A 22,566-nucleotide genomic window follows, 5' to 3' on the forward strand; every position below is an offset into this window, starting at 1 on the left:
CAGGCCTACACGAGATGAGGCAGGATAAAGAGGGATAATCCCCCTCGATCCCAAATCATTGAGGCCAATTTCTAGCCATAGAATAATGGCGATTTATAATTCAAACTGCCGCTTTTCATCTCCCCTCTCTACATATGGGTCATACGGAACACTAGCGCCCTCTTATTTTTGTAAGATTTTTGTTTACATGGAGTTCGGGCTCGTATAGTCTCCATGGTTTTGTGGTTAAAATTGTTTTTTCCGTTTTTGTTTTTATTAAAGACGTGTCTACTATCTATACAGTTTCAAATACAGTTAATATGAGGTAAACATTTTACAAGTTTTAATATTAAATTATTGATTATTTTATTTTCAGTGTGGAAGATTTGAATTTGATTATCGAACAATATATGGAAAGTGAAGTAGAGTGTTGTAAAAGTAGAAAAATTTATAGCGCTCTTGAAAATATTGTTATTCGAAAAGATTATTTACAAAATTTAGACCCGATTTCACAGTTAGATGAAATGAAAATAAGTGATAGTACATCGAATAGCCGTCTTCTAAAAAATAAATCTTTAACGAAAGTAACAAATGTGAACAAATCAAAAAACGCTCATACATCAACACCTGACAATAAACAGTTTATATTGGTTCAGAAACAAATACAGCAGTTTGAAAGTTATAAAAATTGTATCAATCGTGTTTCTGACAAATATTGCACAGAATTTTTGCATTTACTGGAGGTTCAGGTAATGTCACATTCTTTATTAAATGTATTTATTAGAAAGTCAATATAAATCATGTAATGAGATGAATGATACTTGTGTAGGGGGAGGCAGAAATTTCTTGTTCACAATTTATACTTTAAGTTCGTACTGTTTTTTTTATTATTATACATATCTGAATGTTTCGATGAAACCTTATAATCTTTTATTTTATTTAAATTCAATTTTGTTTCTGTTGTAGAACCGGAAGTTATCTCAATCAACAAAAAGTAAACAAGATGGTTAACATTATCATTAACTAAGTTTGTAATTTGTTAAAATAGTTATTTTAAGACAATTTTTTTTGACCTCGATCTCCATGGTTTCCATATTATTGATTATACTTCAGAAATAACTAGTTTGTTAATTATAAACATGGAAGTTCAATACGCATATCAAAAGAAAAGAAGCGAATTTGGGAGGCAATGTTTATTTTCAGATAGAGGACCAGAATTAATAGACAATTTTCCATCCGACAAACAGTTGCATAAGAACTTCCTTTTAAGGTAAGAATAATTTACGTTGGGGGTATGTTGCCTACCTATCAATTTATTTAGAGATCCTGTATCAAGAAGTACACAATGTGCTCCTATACAAGCAGAACATTACTTAAATACTATGAGAGCAGAGTTCACAAATTCTTCCATGAATCACGTCGAAGGTGGCTGGCCGAAAGATGTAAATACTGCTGATGAAGAACAAACCAAACGGTATAGAAGAAAAATAGAGAAAGATGAGGGATATTATCACACGATGATGCAGTTATTTAAGGTGGGTTTCATTAATTTTTACTACAAATATATTTTGAAAAATTATGTCGAGTCAAAAGTTACGTAAGGATATGTAAAAGTATAAGGGGTTAATAAGTTAAATTATACTAAAATATGGTGTCGAACAAAATACAGTAGATGGAGGATTGTCCCAAAAATGAGTAGTTGAACCAAAAATTTTTTCTTAAGTCATTATTTGATAAGATTTTTTAGGAATTTTGTTTTTTAACTTATTTGAATATCTTTATAATAAAGTAAATGTAAAGGAATGTTTGTAATAAAAATATTATTGCACTACATATTTTAGAATATGGAAAACTGTATTTTGCAAAACAATGCCATAAATATATACCAGCAATATTTCTCAGACGTTGAGCCCACAACTTTGGTAGAAAGGAGTTCAGCGAGAACTGTTAATCTATATCAGGACCAATGCAACCCTACTAGGCCCATTACACATATATCTTGGTCTCCTGATAATCAAACAAAATTGGCTGTGTCACACTGCAATTTAATATTTCAACCAAAAGGCCAAAGGGACTCCACATTTTCGTATATTTGGGAAGTTGGTAAGTTTTAATAATATCAGTACATATGTCTCGTGAATTGTGTTTTTCTTGAACACGAGCATGATATTTAATGCATATTAAAAAAAGGAAATAAACCATTTTCATTCATTTTGATCACCTCAAAAATTAGAGGTTTTCAGACATATGGTTATAAAAACCTTTTTCGTTAATATAAACTAACTACAGTTTAACCTAGTATTTAATTGCGGTATACCACAGTATAGAAAACAGTAATTCACTCCCCCTCTTTTGTGGACCACGGCTTTAAAAGTCCACTAAAGGGACGTGTGATCGATGCGCAATAGCAAGCCCAGCCCCTAGTCCACCAACAAGCCCAGCTTAGCTTTCAGCTTTTGAGGTTCCCATACTTGCACGTGGTCTCTCCGCAGTTACTTAAAACAACATAAAAAATGAAACTAGGGTCCATTTTTAATAAATAGCTTAGATAGGCAGTGAATTTACTGTTTTCTATACTGTGCCTATACTTATGAAACCAGAAGAAGAAGAAAGGATTTTTATGAGTTTGTAGCTGAATTCCGTTTAAAAAAGCGCAACTCTGTGCTGTTTCTTAAAAATTATTAATCACGGAAATGGTGATCAATCAATTCAATTCAATTTTACACAAAACTTCATTTACGATTTCACTATGGAAAAATGTTGACGAATTTGCATAATACGCAGAAAGTTTTCAATCTTGATTTTTAATTAATTAATTAGTCAAATTAGATTTTTACCTGCCAAAATTTAGTTCAGTATACAGACACGTAAAAATTAGAAAAAATTCTGTAGAATTGAATGAACTACTTTACCTCAGCAAAATGTTAGGGCTTCATTTTCAAAATGGTGGCCAAAGTTCGCAAAAAAACAGTTTTTTTTTTCATTTAACAAAAACAACATTTTAGAAAAAAAGTGTGCAAAAGTTGTAGAAGTTTTTATAACAAAAATTTTGAGCCCAGCCTGATATCGATTGATAAACAATTGTATTAGTTATTGCAAAAAAACATTTAAAAATCGCATTTTTTAAAAACTTCTACTCTTTAAAATGAAAAAAGATTTTTTTACGAACTTTCAGAATATGTAGTCCTTAGCAAGTAGAATAATCGCATTTCTGTAAAATTGCAAAATATTTGACAGTGTTTGCAAAAATTAAGTTTTCGAAAAAAAGGATATTTTTTTCAAGTTTCAATAAATCATATAGTAATGCACTTACGTGACTCATCTTGGGCTTAAAATTTTCTCTAAGAGTTGTATTTTCCTGTGCAAATTGTGTGTGTAGTGCAAAATAATTGGAAATATGTGAAAAATGTACCAAAACTTTTGACTTCTTTTTTCGGGTCAAAAAATGTAGATCTTTTTCTTATCGTTGAAATTTAAATCGGAATGGCATTATTGCCATTGGAGCTGACATTTATTCACGAATTTAAAAAAAAAGATTCTACGAACAACAGGAGAAATTTTGACCGGTTGTTTGTTGTGTCAAACGGAGCATGTATTTTACGGGGTCCAACAAAATTAAGTTTAATGTAAAAAAAAGGAGGTCAATCATTGCGGACTATTTTTAATATTGAAGTAAAAGTATTCAACTACAACATGTGTAAATTTCAGACCTTAATATTAATAAATGAGGTTGTAAATTTTGAAAAAAAAAAAAAAAATTCTCGGCTCCTGTTGGTCGTAGGACATTTTTTTTTTGAAATTCATGAAAAAATTTCTGTCAGTTTCCAAGTACAAAAGTGGCATTTCGATTAACGATACATATTTAGAAAGTTTCCTAAAAAAATCTTTTTTCGTTTTAAAGATATAGTTTTAAAAAAATGCGATTTTTAGCCGTTTTTTTGCAGTAACTACATACATACATTTGTTTATCAACTGACATCCCGTTGGGTTCAAAATTTTTGTTATAAAAAGTTCAATAACTTTTGTCTAAATCACTTTTTTCTTAAATGCTTAGTTTTTTTTTAAATGAAAACTGTTTTTTGCAAATTTTAGATGCCATTTTGAAAATGAAGCCCTAACATTCAGCTGGGGATAAAGTAATTCATACAATTCTATGGAATTTTTCCTAATTTTTACATGCCTTTGTTTACTGAACTAAATTTTGGCAAAAAAAGAGGAATTTTTGACAATTTGAGTGGCCTACAGGTTTTTAAAAATTCTGTTGCAGGCCTATTCCTGAATTGTAATGAATCAAATTTATTTATTTATTTATGAACAAAAAAATATCTGCAAATTTTTAAAAATTTAATTAATTCTGTAAAATATTTTCAATTTATTTAAACATTCAAAATTTGTAGTATAAGATAATTTGGTTTTAAAAATTTATTTATATAATTAAGTATTGTTTGAACAAATTTTGAAAGTTTCAACAAATTGAATACAATGTATGGATAAAAACTATATATAAATTTGAGTAATATTCATTAATAGAATAAAGAAAAATACGAGAAAAGTAAAGTAAATTAAAAAGTAGTAATTATCAATACGTTAATAGGACGATAATTAACAATAATTCGCATTTGAAAATGCGATATTTGGACTTTTCAGCTCGCGAGACATCCATTTAAAAAAAACATCAAAATTGGACTACTAGAAGCCGAGATAATAAAAATTTTTAAACTCGCCACTATTTTGAATGCGTGATTTCAATTTCGAGTGGGCCGGAGTAGCCGAGCTCTGGACCCCCCACCACTACCTCCCATACATTTTTCGTGAAAAGTATCTAGAAGTCTTAATTTAGGCTCAGTTAAATTTGCAAAAATTGCAATTTTTTTTTCAAAAATCTGGATTGCAAAATTATTACTCGAAAACTATAGGACCGATTTTAACGAAAATTGGTGTGACGTTTTATTACATCAAAAAGATTTTTTTGGACAAGTATGAAGATCCTACCTATAATATAAGTACTCTTAAAAAAAATCGCAAAAATATTGTAACTTTTTTCACTTTTATTTGTTTTTGCTATATTTGCAATAATTATGTTTTATTTTTTTATTTGAAAATAGGTATACTTATCATGTGTAAAATTTAATTATGAATCTTTTTTTGCTCTTCAATTTTTCTCTAAAATGAATAGTTTTTGAACTGTGTTGAAAAAAAGAGAAAAAAAAAAGTGGAATTTTTTCCAATTTTTCCACTATTTGTTTAATAAGTTTAGCACACGTTTTCAAGCGCGCGCATAGTGGAATTATGTTATATCATTTTAGAGCTATTAAAGCAAAAAATTTTTCTAACTTGATCTGTTGAAAACGAAACCTACCAGTGATGTTCGAGAAGGTGATCATCGTTTGTTTTTCAAAATTTTATTAGTTGGTTTCATTTTCGACCACTTCTCATTCATAAAAGAATTTTTTGTCATTCATAAATTTAGGCCTTCTTAAAGGTTTTATCCTCAAATTGAGTTTCAAGTCTGTTGTGTGAAGTGAACCAGGGCAGGGATCTAATCTAGACATCACTACCTACAACATCCTAAAGCTATGCCCCCCTCTGTTCACTACACAACTTGTCAGAACGAATATCCAGTTTGTATGATCCACCCTTGTAACAACCAAAGTATTTAATAAATTGGAGAATAGTCGGGAAAAATTTAATTTAAAAATTCTGCTAAATTATATTGCCTGTTGCAAAAGGTGTATTTTTGGTATATTTTCTATTTGAATCACTTGCATGTACAGCAAAATTTGATGTAGACTTTATTTAGGTCATGTTCTTACTTTTTTCCCTAGAAAATCCGAATCGTCCTTTGATTATTCTCAAACCAGAATATTCGGTGGTTTGCTTGGAATATAACCAAAAAGATCCACATTCCTTGGTTAGTGGTCAGATAAACGGACAAGTAGCCCTTTGGGATACAAGAAAGAGTTACGAACCTGTTGAATTAAGTGTTATCGAGTCAAGTTTTAGAGATCCTGTACATAATGTGTTATGGATACACTCAAAAACGGGAACAGAATTTTTCAGCTCGTCCACAGACGGACAGGTGAAGTGGTAAGAAACAATAATAATTTAACTAAGTTTATGATTGAGCGTATTTCAGAATAATTGTGTACTTTCCGTTGATAATTTAAAAAACGTAATTATTGCAGGTACAAGTAAAATTCATTTATTTGTAAACCATTAATTTTATCTCATTAGGTGGGACATAAGGAAACTGTCAGAACCCACGGAAACTCTAATTCTTGACAACAACAAAGAAGAAGATCAAAAAATATCTAATGCATTTGGAGCGTCTTGTTTAGAGTACGAGAATACCATCCCGACCCGTTTTATGGTTGGCACAGAGCAGGGAGTGGTAATTTCTTGCAACAGAAAAGGCAAAACCGCATTAGAGAAAATGACTACCAGGTTCTCTGCCCATATGGGGCCAGTTTTAGCACTGCAGAGAAACCCTGGCTTTGTCAAGAACTTTTTAACTATCGGAGACTGGTCCGCCAAGATTTGGTCGGAAGACTGTCGCGAGAGTGCAATAATGTGGACAAGTTTCCACAAGGCCATGTTAACCGATGGATCTTGGAGTCCTACAAGGTACAAAGGACCCCGCACAAAATGAATGGAAATTGGGTCCCGCAAGATTTGGCTGGAATTGTAATATGTTATAGTTCTCCTCGACATTCTGATGAAAAGTTGTCAAGGGCCCAAAGTGATCCTATGGATAGTTTCAGAGATATAGAGGGGGAGAAGTGTGTGATTTTGGCTGTAGGACTGAGTAATCTTCACAAAGTTTCATGTTGATGGATGCAAAAACTGAGGCATGTAATGAATTTTGACCAGTAGGTACAATGCTTTTGGGATTGTTGAACCTGAATTCTTGGATAGCTTAGCTATCTAAGGTCACCTGGAGGTCAGGTAAAGGTCGTTTCAAGGTCAAACTGAAGAAAAGATTTGTATTGAATTTTGACCTGTGAGTGTATGGGTTTTTGGGCTCGCAGAATGTGAATCTGGAGATAGCGTAGCCCTAAAGGTCACCTTCAAGTCAATTCAAGGTCATTTCAAGATGAAGCTAAAGAAAAGGCTTGTACTGAATTTCAACCAGTATGTATATGTTTTTTTTGGGGGGGGGGGATTGAATGTGGGGATAGCTTAGCCCTACAAGGTTACATTTAGGTCAAGTCAAGATCATTTTAAGGTAAAAGAAAAGGCCTTTCACGAATGTTAACCTGTAAGTATGTATGCTTTTGGGATCGCTGAACCTGAATTCGCGGATAGCTTAACCCTATAAGGTCACCTGGAAATTAAGTCAAGATCATTTCATTTGACTTATTCTCAATTCAAGCCCCGCAGGTGACCTTATATGGCTAAGCTATCCCCAAATTCAGGTTTAGCGACCTCAAAAGCATACATACTTACAGGTTAACATTCGTGAAAGGCCTTTTCTAAAGAAAAGTAAACTTTGACCTTGAAATGATCTTGACTTGACCTAAATGTTACTTTGTAGGGCTAAGCTATCCCCAAATTCAGTTCCCTTCCTTATATACGCACTGGTTGAAATTCAGTACAAGCCTTTTCTTTAGTTTCATCTTGAAATGACCTTGAATTGACTTGAAGGTGACCATTAGGGTTACGCTATCTCCAGATTCAGATTCTGCGAGCCCAAACACATATACTTACTGGTCAAAATTCAATACGTCTTTTCTTCAGTTTGACCTTGAAATGACCTTTACCTGACCTCCAGGTGACCTTAAATAGCTAAGCTATCCAAGAATTCAGGTTCAGCGATCCCAAAAGTATTGTATCTACTGGTCAAAATTCATTGCATGCCTGAGTTTTTGAATCTATCAACTTCAACCTCATGAAGCTTACTCGGTCCTACAGCCAAAATCACACACTTTCCCCCTCTATATCATATCACAATTCCAGCCAAATCTAGCGTGACCCAATTTCCATTCATTTTGTGCGGGGTCCTTTTCAGAAATGGTAGTTTAACTTAATAAGTTTTTTTATTTATGCTTAGTCTTATTAACACCACCTCTGGGTAATTGTCGAACCTGTTCTTACGTTTCGTCAATCCAGCTTTTCATCTCTAACAGTTCTCACATTTTTATAGTAATCACCAATTATTTTATTTATTTATTTATTTGACAGAACTTGTCAACAATTTTTTTGCTTCTTAGCGTCGTTTCGTCTAATCCAGTGACACCCTGTATATAAATTTCTATATTTTCCTTTTAGATTATCTGTCTTCTTCACAACAAGAAGTGATGGTACACTAGATGTTTGGGATATTTTACAACAACAAAAACAAGCGTCCTTAAGTGTAAAAGTTGCGGATGAGCCTCTGAAATGTCTTAGAACTCATGATATGGGTCGATTGGTGGCTGTCGGCAACCAAAAAGGATCCATATATTTGGTAGAATTCAGCGAGAACTTATCAGTTTGCAATAAAAACGACAAGATGCTACTAACCGCAGTAAGTAAACGTTTAAAATATAGTTCATAATATTCGTACATTGAAATTATAATACAATATTACTACTTACTTAACTTACTACTTAATTATTACTTTTATACTGTCCCATTTTAATGTATCAGGTTGCATAATTTTTTAAATTCGACTTTTATTAAAAAATATTTCGAATAGTTTTCAGGATTCCATGGGGTCAAATTATGGCGACATTGAAGTCAATTTTCAAGGTCAACCTTAAATGGAAACCCATATTTTTTTATTACAGATTCGTATTTTGCGGGGAAAAATACGTAATTTTTATATGAAACCTTTTTTTGAAAATGCTTCGTTCCCTCGTCAGATTGCGATATACTTTTAATTTAATTTTAATTCTCAGGCTGATATCTCGAGTAATAAGCAGGATAAAAGTCGTCAGGTTTTGGGGGAGATCAAATTACTGTGACCTTGAAATTAACCTTAAAGTTAATAATTATCAAGGTCATTTCAAAAATTATTTTGAACAAAAGTTATCAGGTTTTAAGGGGTCAAATTATGGTGACCCTGAAGACAATTATCGAAATCATTTCAAGGTCAACCTTAATTTTCAAATGGAAATCCATGTTTGTTATTGCAGATTCGTATTCTGCAGGAAAAATACGTAAATTTTGTATGAAGAAATACTTTTCTTGAAAAGGCTTCCTGTAATAAAAATATGGATTTCCATTTAAAAAATCAAGATTGACCTTGAAATGACCTTGATAATTGACTTTTAGGTTAATTTCAAGGTCACAGTATTCCCCCCCCACCGAAACCTGACTTTTGTCGGAAATATTTTTCACCATCCTGCTTATTACTTGAGATATTAGCCTGAGAATTAAAGTGGAACAGTAAAAGTATAACGCGCTCCGCGCATTTTCAAAAAAATGTTTCATATAAAAGTTATATATTTTTCCCGCAGAATATGAATCTGCAATACAAAATATGGGTTTCCATTTGAAAATTAAGGTTGGCCTTGAAATGATTTTGATAATTGACTTCAGGGTCAACATAATTTGAGCCCTCGAAACCTGATAACTTTTGTTCAAAATATTTTTTTATAAAAGTCGAATTAAAAAAATTTGGCGGCTTGAGACATAAAATTGGACACCTATAATTTAATTTCCTATTAATCATTGAATAATTACATTTAAACAAAGTTATTGTATGTTTCATCAGGCCCCATATTTTTCAGATGTTTGAAAGAGAAAGTCGTCGTGAAAAGATATTAGAAGCTCGAAATAGGGAATTGCGTTTGAAATTAAAACAAACAAAACAAGCAGCAGATAATGTAGATGAAGATGTTGCCGAAGAAGAAGTCGAAACTGTCGCTGAAGGAGTGTTTCAAGATAATTTTGTCCAACAAGCCGAGACTGAGTTTTATCAAACCATTGAGAAAGCATTGGCAGCTTCCAAACCACCTCCAGAGGTACCCCCTACTCCGACGGAACCTGAAGTAATACCGCAGCTGGAACCGCAGCCAGAACCAGAACCGCAGCCGCCGCCAGCACCTGAACCAGAATTGCCTTCTGATCCTCCAGTGAAAGAGAAAAAAGGAAAGAAGAAAAAGTAGTTTTGTGTGTTCATTATAAATTTGTATTTATTTTATATGTTGAAATATAAAAATAATGTGTTGTTATAAACCAGAATTTTCTTAATCTGATAAAACAATTTTCAGTACTAGACCGATCGAAATAACTCATTTAGAGGAAAAAAAAAGAAAATTGTTACCTGGATTTTTTATAAGTGGAAATGGTAAAAGGGCTTATAATAAACAAAAAATATATATATAAATATGTAAGCAGGGGTGGTGGAGGGTTGAAAAGTTGTGAAAAATTGTATCATTGGGATTTCTGGCAAAAGCTGACGTCAAACAAAAAAGAATCTAATACAAAAGTCGTAGATCATGCAAAAATCTACAACTTTTGTAGAGGTCAATTTTTAACAAAACCTCAAAATTTCCGAGAAAAATGCGAAAAACAGTTTTTTTTTCTGGTATTTTGTTTTTTATTTCTCATTTCTGCAAAAATAATTTAATTTTGACGAAACTTGGTGAAAGTATATCTTTCTGTGTCTTAAATAACCACGGTCCGTAATGTGGACATCTTGTATAATCAGTATGTTCATATTCTTATGCGATTTAAAGCTTGTCGCGAGGTTTATTCCTAATTGGAATTTTTATTTTAAGGAGTAAGTTAAGAAAATTACGCGCATTTAAATCGCATAAGAACATGGACATGCTGAGTATTGATTGTACGTGTCTATTTATCATACTTTTGCTGACGACACTTCTATAGAGCAGCCATATTGAGCCCTTTTGTGGGTTTGGGGTATACACAACATTATGGGTTTTATGAACTACTTCGTTTATATATTTCTTTATAGTGCGTTTTTATAAAAAAATATTTTTTTTTACTTTTCATTTATACCTTACACCTTACACCTTTTTAATCAGAAATATTTCTCATCTATCCTCTGTTACTAATCGTTGAGGAGTGCTCTCATGAGGGCACAATCCTGGCTGCAGCATCAGGTTAGGTTATCATTTTAGTGGATTGTCATCAGAATTGAACAAGCATGCAAAATTTCAAAGTCGGAAGTTTAGAGGAAGTCGTAAGTTCTATTTGGCTTGCAAGATTTGATCTAAACATACATCGAGTAAATAAATTTTATGTGAAATAATACGTTGTTGACGATAGAGAAATATCCCTTACACAATTATATTATGGCGATAACTAATTGTCAACTCTGCTTCGTCGATTGTAAACTCAATTACAAAATTTCACCTACCTTTCCGATGTCGGTGACTTTTGACGTCGGTTAGTCAGAAAATATTACCGATCTTTTCAATGTCGACTATATTATGTACTTCTCTTCGCCAAGACAATCAATCATGAAATTTTGCGGACGTTACCGATGCTAGTGACCTTTGACGTTCCCGTCATCGATGATTATGAAATTTCACCGATGTTTCTGATTGATGACTTTTGACGGGACTTCGTCGTGACTCATGTACTCGTCATCATGAGATTTCGCCAATGTTTCCAATGCGGGCGACTTTTGTACGATCTTATGGGATTTTATTGATGTTTTCGATGCAATCGATTGATTGGGTGGATCTCATTTTAGTGGATTTTCTTCAGAATTGAACAAGCATGCAAAATTTGTAAGTTTAGTAGTTTAAATTTGGCTTGCAAGATTTGAACTAAACATACATACAAACAAACATACATGTGAAGTTAAGTAAAAGCTTGTAAAAATCTAATCTGGTGACAATTTGGCATACGGTTCCTTTTCGATAAACAACCACTTTGTCGATTTTCTTAAAAAATATGAGAAATTGCTTAAAAGTCTTAGAGTACTACACAGCTGGTTTTATTTGAATACGAGGTCCCCCGGTTTGTTATTCAAACCATTGATACTCTAGTTTTATTTGAAAGATGATTAAAGTATTTTCAGGGACTGATTTTAAAATAAAACTGATTTAATTGTGTTGTATATTTAGGATAAAATTCACAGTCCAAACTTAACTAGAAAATAAATACAATATGTAATCTATAATAATAACTAAGACATGAAAATTAATGATTCGAATTTGTATTATTAACGGTAGTATTGAAGGCATTGAATATCCATCTTCTTTCAATATTTGCCCCGATTCCGACCAATTCCTGTTTGAAAACAGTTGGAAACCGATTCATAAGAGATTCTATTTCTGCCGGCCTTAAATTTGATTCTATTTTACTAACGTATGACCAAATATAATCCAAGCCCGCTCCAAAAGGATGGACATTCAGAAATGCCGATATGATACCTATCAGCTTTGCGTCGCACTCGTTGAATCGCTGAACAGTCTCAGTTGAACTTTCCGTCACACTTACTGAATCACTTTGTTCGTTTTCACTATCGTCAAGAGTTATGATTTCTTTATCGTTTATGTGTTTACCTTTATTTTCTGTTCTCAGTTTGGCCTGTAGTTCTTTAACCTTGGCCTCCTCTTCACTTTGCTTTCTTTTGGCATCGATTAGTTGTTGCTGCATCCCCTGTAGTGTTTGTTGTAACATTTTGAATTGTTTGTCTTTGTCTTCCATATCTTTTTTGTAGTCCATTTTTAGTACTTCTACCTACAAAAAATAAGCCTCGTCTATTAAAGCAGCCAAGGCATTACATCTACTTTACTGCCAAGTTAAACACATCATTTTTTTGCTAATCAATTTTAATTTTATCATAATAGCAAACAAAGCTTTTTATTTTATATTACTAACATTTCATGAATAATAATAATTTCATCAGGTTGCAGTTGCCAGAAATTATTGAATCAGCAAAGCAAATCAGTACCTCAGAGCTAAACTGTATTAACTCCCATTTAGACAGGAGAGCTGTTTATAAAATTTAATCTCAATTAATTGTACATAGCGCTTTTATTATATTTTGTCAGATGGTTAAACGAGATTAGTTGAGTGTATACATACTAGTTTTATTGAAACAAGTTTGATCAACACCTATGTTTATTTTTCTTGAACATAGATGGAGTTCATAATGTTTTTGCAAAAAAGTGGAGTTAATACAGTTTAGCTCGGAGGTACAGAAATAGAGTGCAATTTATTATCAGAAAAATCGAAGATATATCAGTAAACATATAAAAAATGTATTGATTACTGGGCTGAGAATAACATTGCCTTCTTCTGAAAATGTAATATTGGTACATTTTTCTGAATTAAGCAAAAGTATGATGAATCTTTATTATGGTCAATATATGCGATGCTCAGAGCTACTTTGAATGTCTACAATATCGATATTGGAAAGTATCTAAAATTAAAAGCATTCTTGAAACGGCAATCGGATAGATATTGTGCAGTGGCGGCTCGTGGCATATTTGGCAGAGGCTTGAAATAAAAAACTTTAAACTTGTCTTTCTTTTCTTTGAGGGCGTCATCGTTAAAGGTTTCGTCAATGTCTTCTAAGAAAATTGCATACAACCTGTTGAAATGTATCTCATTTATTACAGAATTCTTTTAATTTTGATAAAAGTGAATTAATTCTTTTTTTAGAAAATGTTAAGTCAGTTAATTTATTCTGCAAAATTTGAAATACAAGATCGGTTTGTTGTTTGTTTTCAAGAAAAAAATGAAATTTTTGTCCATCAGTTGTTTTAATCCATAAGCGGATCTTAAGGTTTGTCGATCATTTAAAAAATCCTCACTATCCGATATGAAATAAAAAACCTCAATAAGTTTCTTTCTATAAGTTTTGACCGTAAATATAGCTCTAGAAGAGAAATTCCAATGAGTGGGAGCATTACTTGGAATCCTGTGTTACATTATTTTATTTAATACGTCAGATCTTTTAGTCTATTTGGAAAAAATTATAAAATCCGGGAATATTTGAAAAAAATTCTCACTTCTTTAATGCCGTTGCAGACTATTTAAAACTAAATTTAATTTATGTGCTTACCAATGATTAAAATAGACTTGAGGAACAACGTCTTTTATTTTTCTTTGAAGTCCATTAACATGACCTGACTTACCCGCAGCATCATCATAGGTTTGAGCAATTAATTTATTTTTTAAGTCAAATTTTCCAAATTCATTAATTAATAATTTAAACAAACTATCTGCATCTCTCCCATTTGTTATGTCAAAAAATCCAACAAATCTTTCAACAACTTCTCCATGCACTGCATATCTAAAAATTACCTATAATTGAGACTTACAGGTAACATCTGTGGTTTCATCAACTTGCCAGGAGAAAAATTCGCAATTTTTAATTCATCATAAATTTTACTTTTGATAATTGAACTAATACTCTCAATTAAATCGTTTTGAATGGTTTTAGAGGTTCCCGAAAAAACAGTGGCATTATTTAAGAAATTCTGCAATTTTGAATCGTATGTTTTTAATAAATTTATTAACTCTTTAAAGTTCTCACGATTAGCAGAATCCACTTTTTCATCATGTCCGTGAAAAGAAATTTCTTGAGACGATAAGAATATTACTACATCGATTAGTCTATTTAAAACATCTCTATTTTCACGAACCTTCTCATTATAATGTTGTTATTTCCGTTTTGTGAGCGGAATCTATAGTGTTTACGATATTTTACAATATTCTGTTTACCAAACATTTCAAATTTAATACGCGATGAAATATGTTCTTGCGATTTTTCGTGTTTTTCGAGGCCTCTCGTTAAATTTTTTAAATTGTTAAAACCCATCCTGCTCCACACCGATAAATTATCATTAGCGAAAAATAAACAATGCCAGCAGTATAATTTATTTCTAATAGTTGATGCAGTTTTTCTATAATTATTATCGTTAAATCCCCTATTTTGTTTTTCATCCACTGCAACTAAAGACTGCAATGAAGGTGTTGGTCTCTATTTCTGTTTAATTATAAGCTTTTCATCATAACTGAGAGTACTAAATCCTTTTAATAATAAGTAATCTACAATGTCCATGCAACTAAAGAGGTTGTTGAGGTTATGTTCGTTTTCCGCACTCATTTTATTTTAATAAAGTTAAGTATGTACCAGAGTAAAATGTAAATTATTGTATTACTAATTATGATCGTCTCACAGAAATTCTTAAGAAAAACTTCACATAAACACCAGTTAAAAACAAAAACTCGCTACTCACAGATGACCAATGTTTTTACAATGAAATGCAACATTGCAACATACAACTGCGATCGCCGAGGTGGTAGAGAAGAAGTGCTATATTGAAAGATTCGCTTGTTAAAAAGAGATAGACGGTGGCAACAAGCCTCCGTGCTCGACTGCTTAAGCTCGAATGTAGACATCGTGGCATCATTTCAAGGTCTCCCAGCATATAGAACACTGATAAAGGCTGGAGGTTTGAGAAAGTTAGCTGCCAGCGACTATAATACGAATTCGGAGGGCGCGAAAAATAGTGAACATTTAAAAATCGTATATTTACGTACTCAAGGTCTTCCTTGGTAGATACTTAATTAGTTGCATATGAAAATAGATTTGTATGAAAATTTCTTAAATGATATTAATTATATGATGTAAAATAAAAAAAACTAAAAGAAAACTTTTGCAATACTATCAAAAACTGCAGAGGAGGCTTAGCCTCCCCAGCCTCCTCTAACGAGCCGCCACTGAATTGTGCTAAAAAATCATGCATTTTAGAAAATGAACAAATTAAAAATTTAAATATTCTTGTAAACGAAGAATACTATTATTATTGTAGGTGGCAATGATTTTTGCCATATCTGGGGCATGTAGATATGATGAATTACTTCAAATAAAAATCGGAGATATTGAAGATATGGGAAATAGATTGCTCATAGATCTGCCAACTACAAAAACAATGAAAAAAATATTCTTTATTGTAAGCGAATATATCGGAAATATAGTCCCGCAAGACCTATACAAACAGATAGTAACAAAATTTTTTTTAAATATTCAAATGGTAAAGCATCCAGGGTGATCCACAAACAGTGACCAAAAATGAAACCTCGTATTCTTTGTAGAATTTTAAGGGGAGTCTTTCGTATAAAGTTTTTATTTAGGATGCTTCATTAAAAAGATACAGGATGTTAAACGTAAAAATTTTTAAAAATTTTTTAAATAATTTAAAAACTAGTAAGTGAAATAATTTGAAATGGGGCACATGTATTTATGTAAACATTGTCCAAAATCTGAGGCCTTTTCCTAAAATTTAGATGCTCCAGTGGCGGAGATGCAGGGTATCGGTGGTATATCTTCTAAATAAAATAGTATGACACTGCTTTACGTTAACAATCATGATATTTGCGGATTCATCTTTCAATTTTCTACAAATTACTACACTTTTATGTTTTTCGAAAAAGCCTAATTTTTGAGTAAAACTTAAAAAACAAACTGAAAACACTTCGATATTCAAATAAAATGCAGATTAAAATTACATAGTAGGCTGCGATAGCAACTTTGATATTCTGAGCAGCTAGAAGAAAGAATAAATAACGCTTTTCATCAGATTTAAGTAATACATTTCTAATAAGTTAATTTTTCGTTATTAAAAAGATGTCGCGCTTGTGTTCGTGGAAATGGAGGCATTTTTGAGCATATACTTAAATAAATTCATTAAAATTATGACCAATGTTATTAATTTTTTTATTCGAATAAATAACCGAATGAAAAAGCAGTGATATACTATTTTATTTAGAAAAATATGCTGATACCCTGTATCTCTGCCACTGGAGCATCTAAAATTTAGGAAAAGGCCTCATATTTTGGACAATGTTTACATAAATACATGTGCCCAATTTAAAATTGTTACTTACTGTTTTTAAATTATTTAAAAAAATTAAAAACATTTTTTTAAGTTTAACACCCTGTGTCTTTTTAACCCTTTCGCTGCGCAATACGTCTGAACGTAGCTACCGCGCCGTGCGCGATTGTTTATCGCGTGCGAATATATACGTCTGGAGCAGTTAGACCACTTATAGTTTTACATTATGTTGTGTTAAATTACGATTTACGATAAATTTTACGATTTTATTTTGAATAAAATACAGTATATGTACTAAATAGAAACTGAAAGAAACATGAACAATCTTGGTACTATTACCAGTACCTCTTTCCATAAAAATATTTGTCACAATCGGTATAAGCTCGCCCGCAAAAATTCGCCTTACCAATTGCAATAACCGAGTCACTATGCGCACGGTTGCGAATATATACGGTTTGAGCAGCCTGATCCAATTTAACTATTCATGCGAATTTATCCGTCTGGAGCAGTTTGAGCCCTATAAATTTTTAGCGAATATATACGTCTGGAGCAGTGAAAGGGTTAANGTGAATATTACGTTTTTGCGAGAATAGTCAGTCATTTAAACTACTATGTGACGTTACAAGTTTAGATCAAATGACTGAACTCTTCACCCTTCAGCTGAATATTCTGTTGGTATATTCAACTAGTATTGTCAGCCGGTAACTTAACCTTTTTCTTTTTGACATTTTGTTTGAATGAGGATAAAAATCGTTCAGCAAAATGATGGATTCTGATACGGCTGTGGAAGTGGTCAGTTTAAATTTAAACTTTAGAGGCACAGATGTTTTAGTAAACGTAGACGTTGAAACAGCAAATATTTTACTTAATGGTAAGATTAATTTTTTATATGGGACATATTTGCGATCCACTTTGATAGATAATATTGGTGGAATCATTTGTAATTCAGGTCTTTTTCGTATGAATTACATACAATGAACATACTTTTCACGCTTTTTAAATTTGCCACTTAAAAATATTCTAAAGAAAACATTGATATATTCCTTCAGTTCAAATACATATATTATATAGTGAGATAACACCAATTCCCACAACACTAGATTACTGGAAGCAATAAAGGATGACAAATTATGGTTACTGGTTAGAAGTTAGAACCCATATGTCAAAGTCGTCAAAGTACATATGATAGGCTGCACCACTGAATAGTGAATATATACATTTTCGCGATCTGTTCAGGTTAGACAAGGTTAGAAAAAAGATTAAAAGAGATAGAAACAGTAACTACAAGTCAGACGTATTCACCAATATTCACTCGCGAAAAAAAGCCTAATGTCTATTGGCAAAAAAAACATTTGCTAACTGAAAAATTGAAGTTACAAAAATAAAATTTATTTCATGTAGCGCATTTGATAGCCAACGAGCCATGCTCTGGTATATATCATTGTAGTGAACTCGTATGTAAGTTACTGCAAAATTTAAATTATCGGGAAGCGCAATCATATGATTTTAATTACCTCATTTTTATATGCTTCCATCTGACAACGTAAACTGTCGTTTTCGTCTTTCAGATTATTTTTCTCCTCGACACCCGTTTCTGCCCGGTGTTTCTTTTTCGATGGCTCATCATCATCCGACACATCCATTTCATCGTCATCTTTCTCATTTGAAGATTCTTCCAGCTGGATATTTTTAATTTCCTATAAATACAGAATAACTGTAAATATTGGATACCGCTAAAAATGGAATAACATTATTCAAACTACATCCACTGTCAAACGATCAATATTTTTACGCAGTACATGTTCATAATAATTAATCATTGCGTATAAAATGTATGGAAAAGAAAATGCCCTCAAAGGATGAAAACTGGATCAGAGATTAACAAGAAAAATATTTAAAAAAATGCACCCACCTTTAAATGTGTTGTCATACTTACATATCTTCATATAAAGAGAATAAATAAGTTTATTGAATATATCAGGAAAAAACATAATCTAACTCCTGAGGTACCTATTGATTAGATTAGATTGCATTTGTTGCACTTAGCTTAATTTTAGCAATATGTACTATATTGAAAGTAGGCAATTTATACCAATATACTACCTTTTCAAATTCGTTCTGTCCGATAACCACAGTAACTGTTGGGAGGACCCGAGTGGATTTCTTACTGGTATAATTATAAAATTTCCAAATCCAGAATTTGCGTCACCTACCTTTCATCTTCAGGATATTATAGCTTAGGTACTATTCTCTGAACTGATTATTTGAAAAAAATATTTTTACTACCCCCTTTGCAGAGTTTTGGACAATATAAGAAAGCAACACTGTTTTATACTTTCTAAAAAGGTCTGTGTTGTGATACAGTTCATTAATTCATTTGTAAGATTATACAGATCACAAACCTGGATACACATTAACTCAGTTGAACCCCAAACTTCATGATTGACTCATAACTAGAGATCGGAAACTTTGTGGCGATAATCAAATAAATAAACAGTAGTAATTTATATTATGCCAGTAAGCGGTAATACGTGTTGTAGTAGCAGACATAGTCTAAATCTGTGGTCAAGTCTTGTGCCGCTCTATGCTCACAATACACAATCCTAATGACTGCCATAAAAAACAACAAATGCACAGCCAGAAAAGGGTGTCGCTAGATACATATCGAATAAACTGATCAATCGCTTTCCTTACGAGTTAGAAATTATTATTTTGATAACTTTTGCTGGTACTTATTATTACGTACTATACTTATATATTTTATAGTAAGTTCCATGTGAAGCGTTAATGTAGAAAAATAAACACTGCCCCTTTTTGTTTCATACTATTATGCAAATGAGTGCAGTTATAAGAAGGCAACAGTTGTGTCATTTGTTGTTTGAAGAAAATTACATAAAAAGAGAACCCAACCTACAGCCAACCCTACCACATTGTAGCAGCCCTAACATTTCTGATCTCTACTTATGACTCATGTATGTATGTATGTATGTTTTTTTCTTTAGTTAGGAAATTGACCCTGGGTGACCACACCAACGACATCCCCCCCCCTGCCCGCTAAGCTTTTCTGTTTCAGAGACCGCCAGGATCAAGAAACGAAGACAACGACACACACACACACGTACACCCTCCATACCCTCCTTACCCCTTCCCTCCCGCGCTAGCCTAAGGGCCACCTTAGCAAAGCGCATCCCAGGCTGCATAGCCGCACTACCCTACCCAACCATACCACACATAAACATGACACTACCCCCGGGGTTTACACAGACGAGCCGGCGAAGCAAGAAGAGCGCCAGAAGAAAGGGCCCTAGCCGGCGGGGCCCAGTCAGGACAAAAGGAGGTCCCACAAAGCGCCTACACCGGCCGCATTTGCGGTCGGGGTAGACGACGGATGGGGCCCACCTACGAAGGCTGTCCAGGCCTACACGAGGTAGGGCAGGATAAAGAGGGATAATCCCCCTCGATCCCAAATCATTGAGGCCAATTTCTAACCATGGAATAATGGCGCGCGCGGCGAGTTAGGAAATACAACTGGTTTTTATAGATTACTGGACAAGAAAGAATAACAAATTCCATAATAATGCCATAGTCCGGTGAATATAGACATTCAAGGTACAATAATTCGCATAAAGCTGAAAATTGACACGAATGTTGGGAATACCATTATAACTGAAATGTGAAAAGTCCCCATCGATCCCACATCTGCAAAAAAATTTATTCAAGGTCAAAGTTCGCAAATATAGTTTTTTTGCATTTTTCAGTCAAACGGTAAGTTTTATCATAAAAATAGGTCAGACAAAAATTGTAGATCATGCAGTTTTCTATAAAAAATGTTCTTACACTGTTTTTCCTAAGAATCGCCTTTTCTGAGATATAGCGATTCAAAAAGTTGAAAAAGTTGTGTTCTCCATAATATGCACATGTTTCCATGCCACCAATGATGTAGTGTAGGCTCAACAGCGATTGGAAATACACTCATCCAAAAGTTTATCTGCTTTTTCAAAATGCCAAAATCACATACTATTTTTACACGCAGTAATTGGCTGCGATACGACATCAGCAATTTTCAGGACATGTAAAACAACAGTTTTTAAATTGTTTGAAAGACAAAATTTAGTTAATTGTGTTAAAGTTTTTAAAGAGAGTAACTATACTCCACGAGCTATAATCACCGACGGAATTCGCTTCCTTCTTTCTGTATATGGAGCTCCAAAAAAAAATTACCTGCTTAGATAAGTTTCGATACTTATCTTTTGTAAAAAATACTCGTAACAATAAACAAGTGTAATTAGCTTGTCTTCTCCCAACTTCTGCTTCTGATCATTAACATCTATTTTGGGTATATTATCAAGTTCAAGTGTGGCTTGGTAATCAACTGGACCCAAAAGACTGGAGTTGGAAGTTAACTGACAATACATTGGAACCAATCAAGACTTTACTCCCACCTGCACCAGAAAAATTCCTAAATACTAAATACAATTTTTTGCAATTGCAATACCGGGTGTAGTGCTAAGTGCGGCTGCAAAAAAGTTGAATTGTTTTGTTCATTAGCATGTACCAGTTGTCAAGGCCAGTCGTGCTCCAATGTTGAATCGCCATCAGAAGAGGATTCTTACGATATCAGGGTGGAGACATCTGATGCATCACTGTTAGAACAATTTACTCATATCTAGCAGGAAGAAGAAGAAGGCAGGGAAGAAGAAGACATTAGACTTGAAGTTCCATTAGATAATTATCAATCAGACGAATAGTTTTCCCCAATTACTCATAATTCACACCACTTTCATCATTTCCAATAGTACCATTTTTTATTTACTACATTATTATTTAATTAAACAGGACCACAATAGATCGTGGAATAGACCTACCGGGGAAACCACGTTAAAAAAATGCGCCAACTACACTACCTCACAGGGAGCGTGGAAACGCGTGCATATTATAGAGAACACAACTTTTTCAACTTTTTGAATCACTATATCTCAGAAATGGTGTTCTTAGGAAAAAAGTGTAAGAACGATTTTTATAAATAATTGCATGATCTACAATTTTTGTCCGACATATTTTTATGATAAAACTTACCGTTCGGTGAAAAATGCAAAAAACCCATATTTGCGAACTTTGACCTTGAATACATTTTTTTGCCAGATGTGGGATAGATGGGGACATTTCACACTTCATTTATAATGGTGTTCCCAACATTCGTACCAATTTTCAGATTTATGCGAATTATTGTCAGCTTACCCCTATTTTTTGAGCGGTTACTGACAAGATTACCACCTATAAAATTAATAAGGTTTTCTGCTCCATTCTCCATTTCTAATAGATGTTTACTTTTAATTATACATATAATACACATACACATTCTAAACAAAATTTCATTTACTGGAAACATTTTAAGTTGAAGTTATGAAATGATTGGTAGTAGGATTAACCAAAAATGCCTCCAGAAAAAAAAAATGGATTTATTGGCAAAGGTAACAATTTATCCATTTTACTATTTAAAATTGAGGTATTTCTAAGACACATGTTTATAGAAAGTAAATTTGTTACCCAGAATTTGCCCTTAACGTTTGGCCAAGCATTCTTGTTACATCCTATATAGGCCGTAATAAAAACAATATTACGGGTTGTAAAAAATTTGTATTTTACCAAATTTTATAAAAAAATGAAGAAAATTTTTACATTTTATTTTGTTGCATAATTAATAATTTTGAACATCCTCTAAATATACAACAAAAACTATCTGGACATAGAAACTGATCAGTATCATCTCAATCAGCATTTTCGGTTTTGATTAATTAATATGAAATGTACTGCATAATATTTAAGTCGAATGTTA

At 32.7% G+C, this 22,566-nt stretch overlaps 2 protein-coding genes across 2 annotated transcripts in view; one reads left to right on the plus strand and one right to left on the minus strand.

Moving 5' to 3' along the window:
* Nucleotides 1-193: 193 nt before the first annotated feature.
* On the plus strand, nucleotides 194-10,103 carry LOC108915594 (dynein intermediate chain 3, ciliary-like). The gene is made up of 9 exons (XM_018721664.2): nucleotides 194-304; nucleotides 356-728; nucleotides 946-1,249; nucleotides 1,301-1,514; nucleotides 1,821-2,082; nucleotides 5,805-6,066; nucleotides 6,214-6,603; nucleotides 8,248-8,485; nucleotides 9,693-10,103. Exons 3-9 carry the CDS (start codon nucleotides 1,119-1,121, stop codon nucleotides 10,068-10,070), a joined length of 1,875 nt encoding a protein of 624 aa, XP_018577180.1. The 5' UTR covers nucleotides 194-304; nucleotides 356-728; nucleotides 946-1,118; the 3' UTR covers nucleotides 10,071-10,103.
* Nucleotides 10,104-11,986: 1,883 nt separating this feature from the next.
* LOC108915597 (ecto-NOX disulfide-thiol exchanger 2) overlaps nucleotides 11,987-22,566 on the minus strand; it is a 28,858-nt gene continuing 18,278 nt past the window's right edge. The window contains exons 7-8 of the mRNA XM_018721666.1: nucleotides 18,245-18,427; nucleotides 11,987-12,621 (exon numbers count right to left, since the gene is read on the minus strand). Of these exons, the coding sequence (XP_018577182.1) occupies nucleotides 12,079-12,621; nucleotides 18,245-18,427 (726 nt within the window). The 3' untranslated portion in view covers nucleotides 11,987-12,078. The remainder of the gene's footprint in view (nucleotides 12,622-18,244; nucleotides 18,428-22,566) is intronic.

The sequence above is a fragment of the Anoplophora glabripennis genome, unplaced genomic scaffold (genome assembly GCF_000390285.2).
Source record: "Anoplophora glabripennis isolate ALB-LARVAE unplaced genomic scaffold, Agla_2.0 scaffold1338, whole genome shotgun sequence".
Lineage (NCBI taxonomy): Eukaryota > Metazoa > Arthropoda > Insecta > Coleoptera > Cerambycidae > Anoplophora > Anoplophora glabripennis.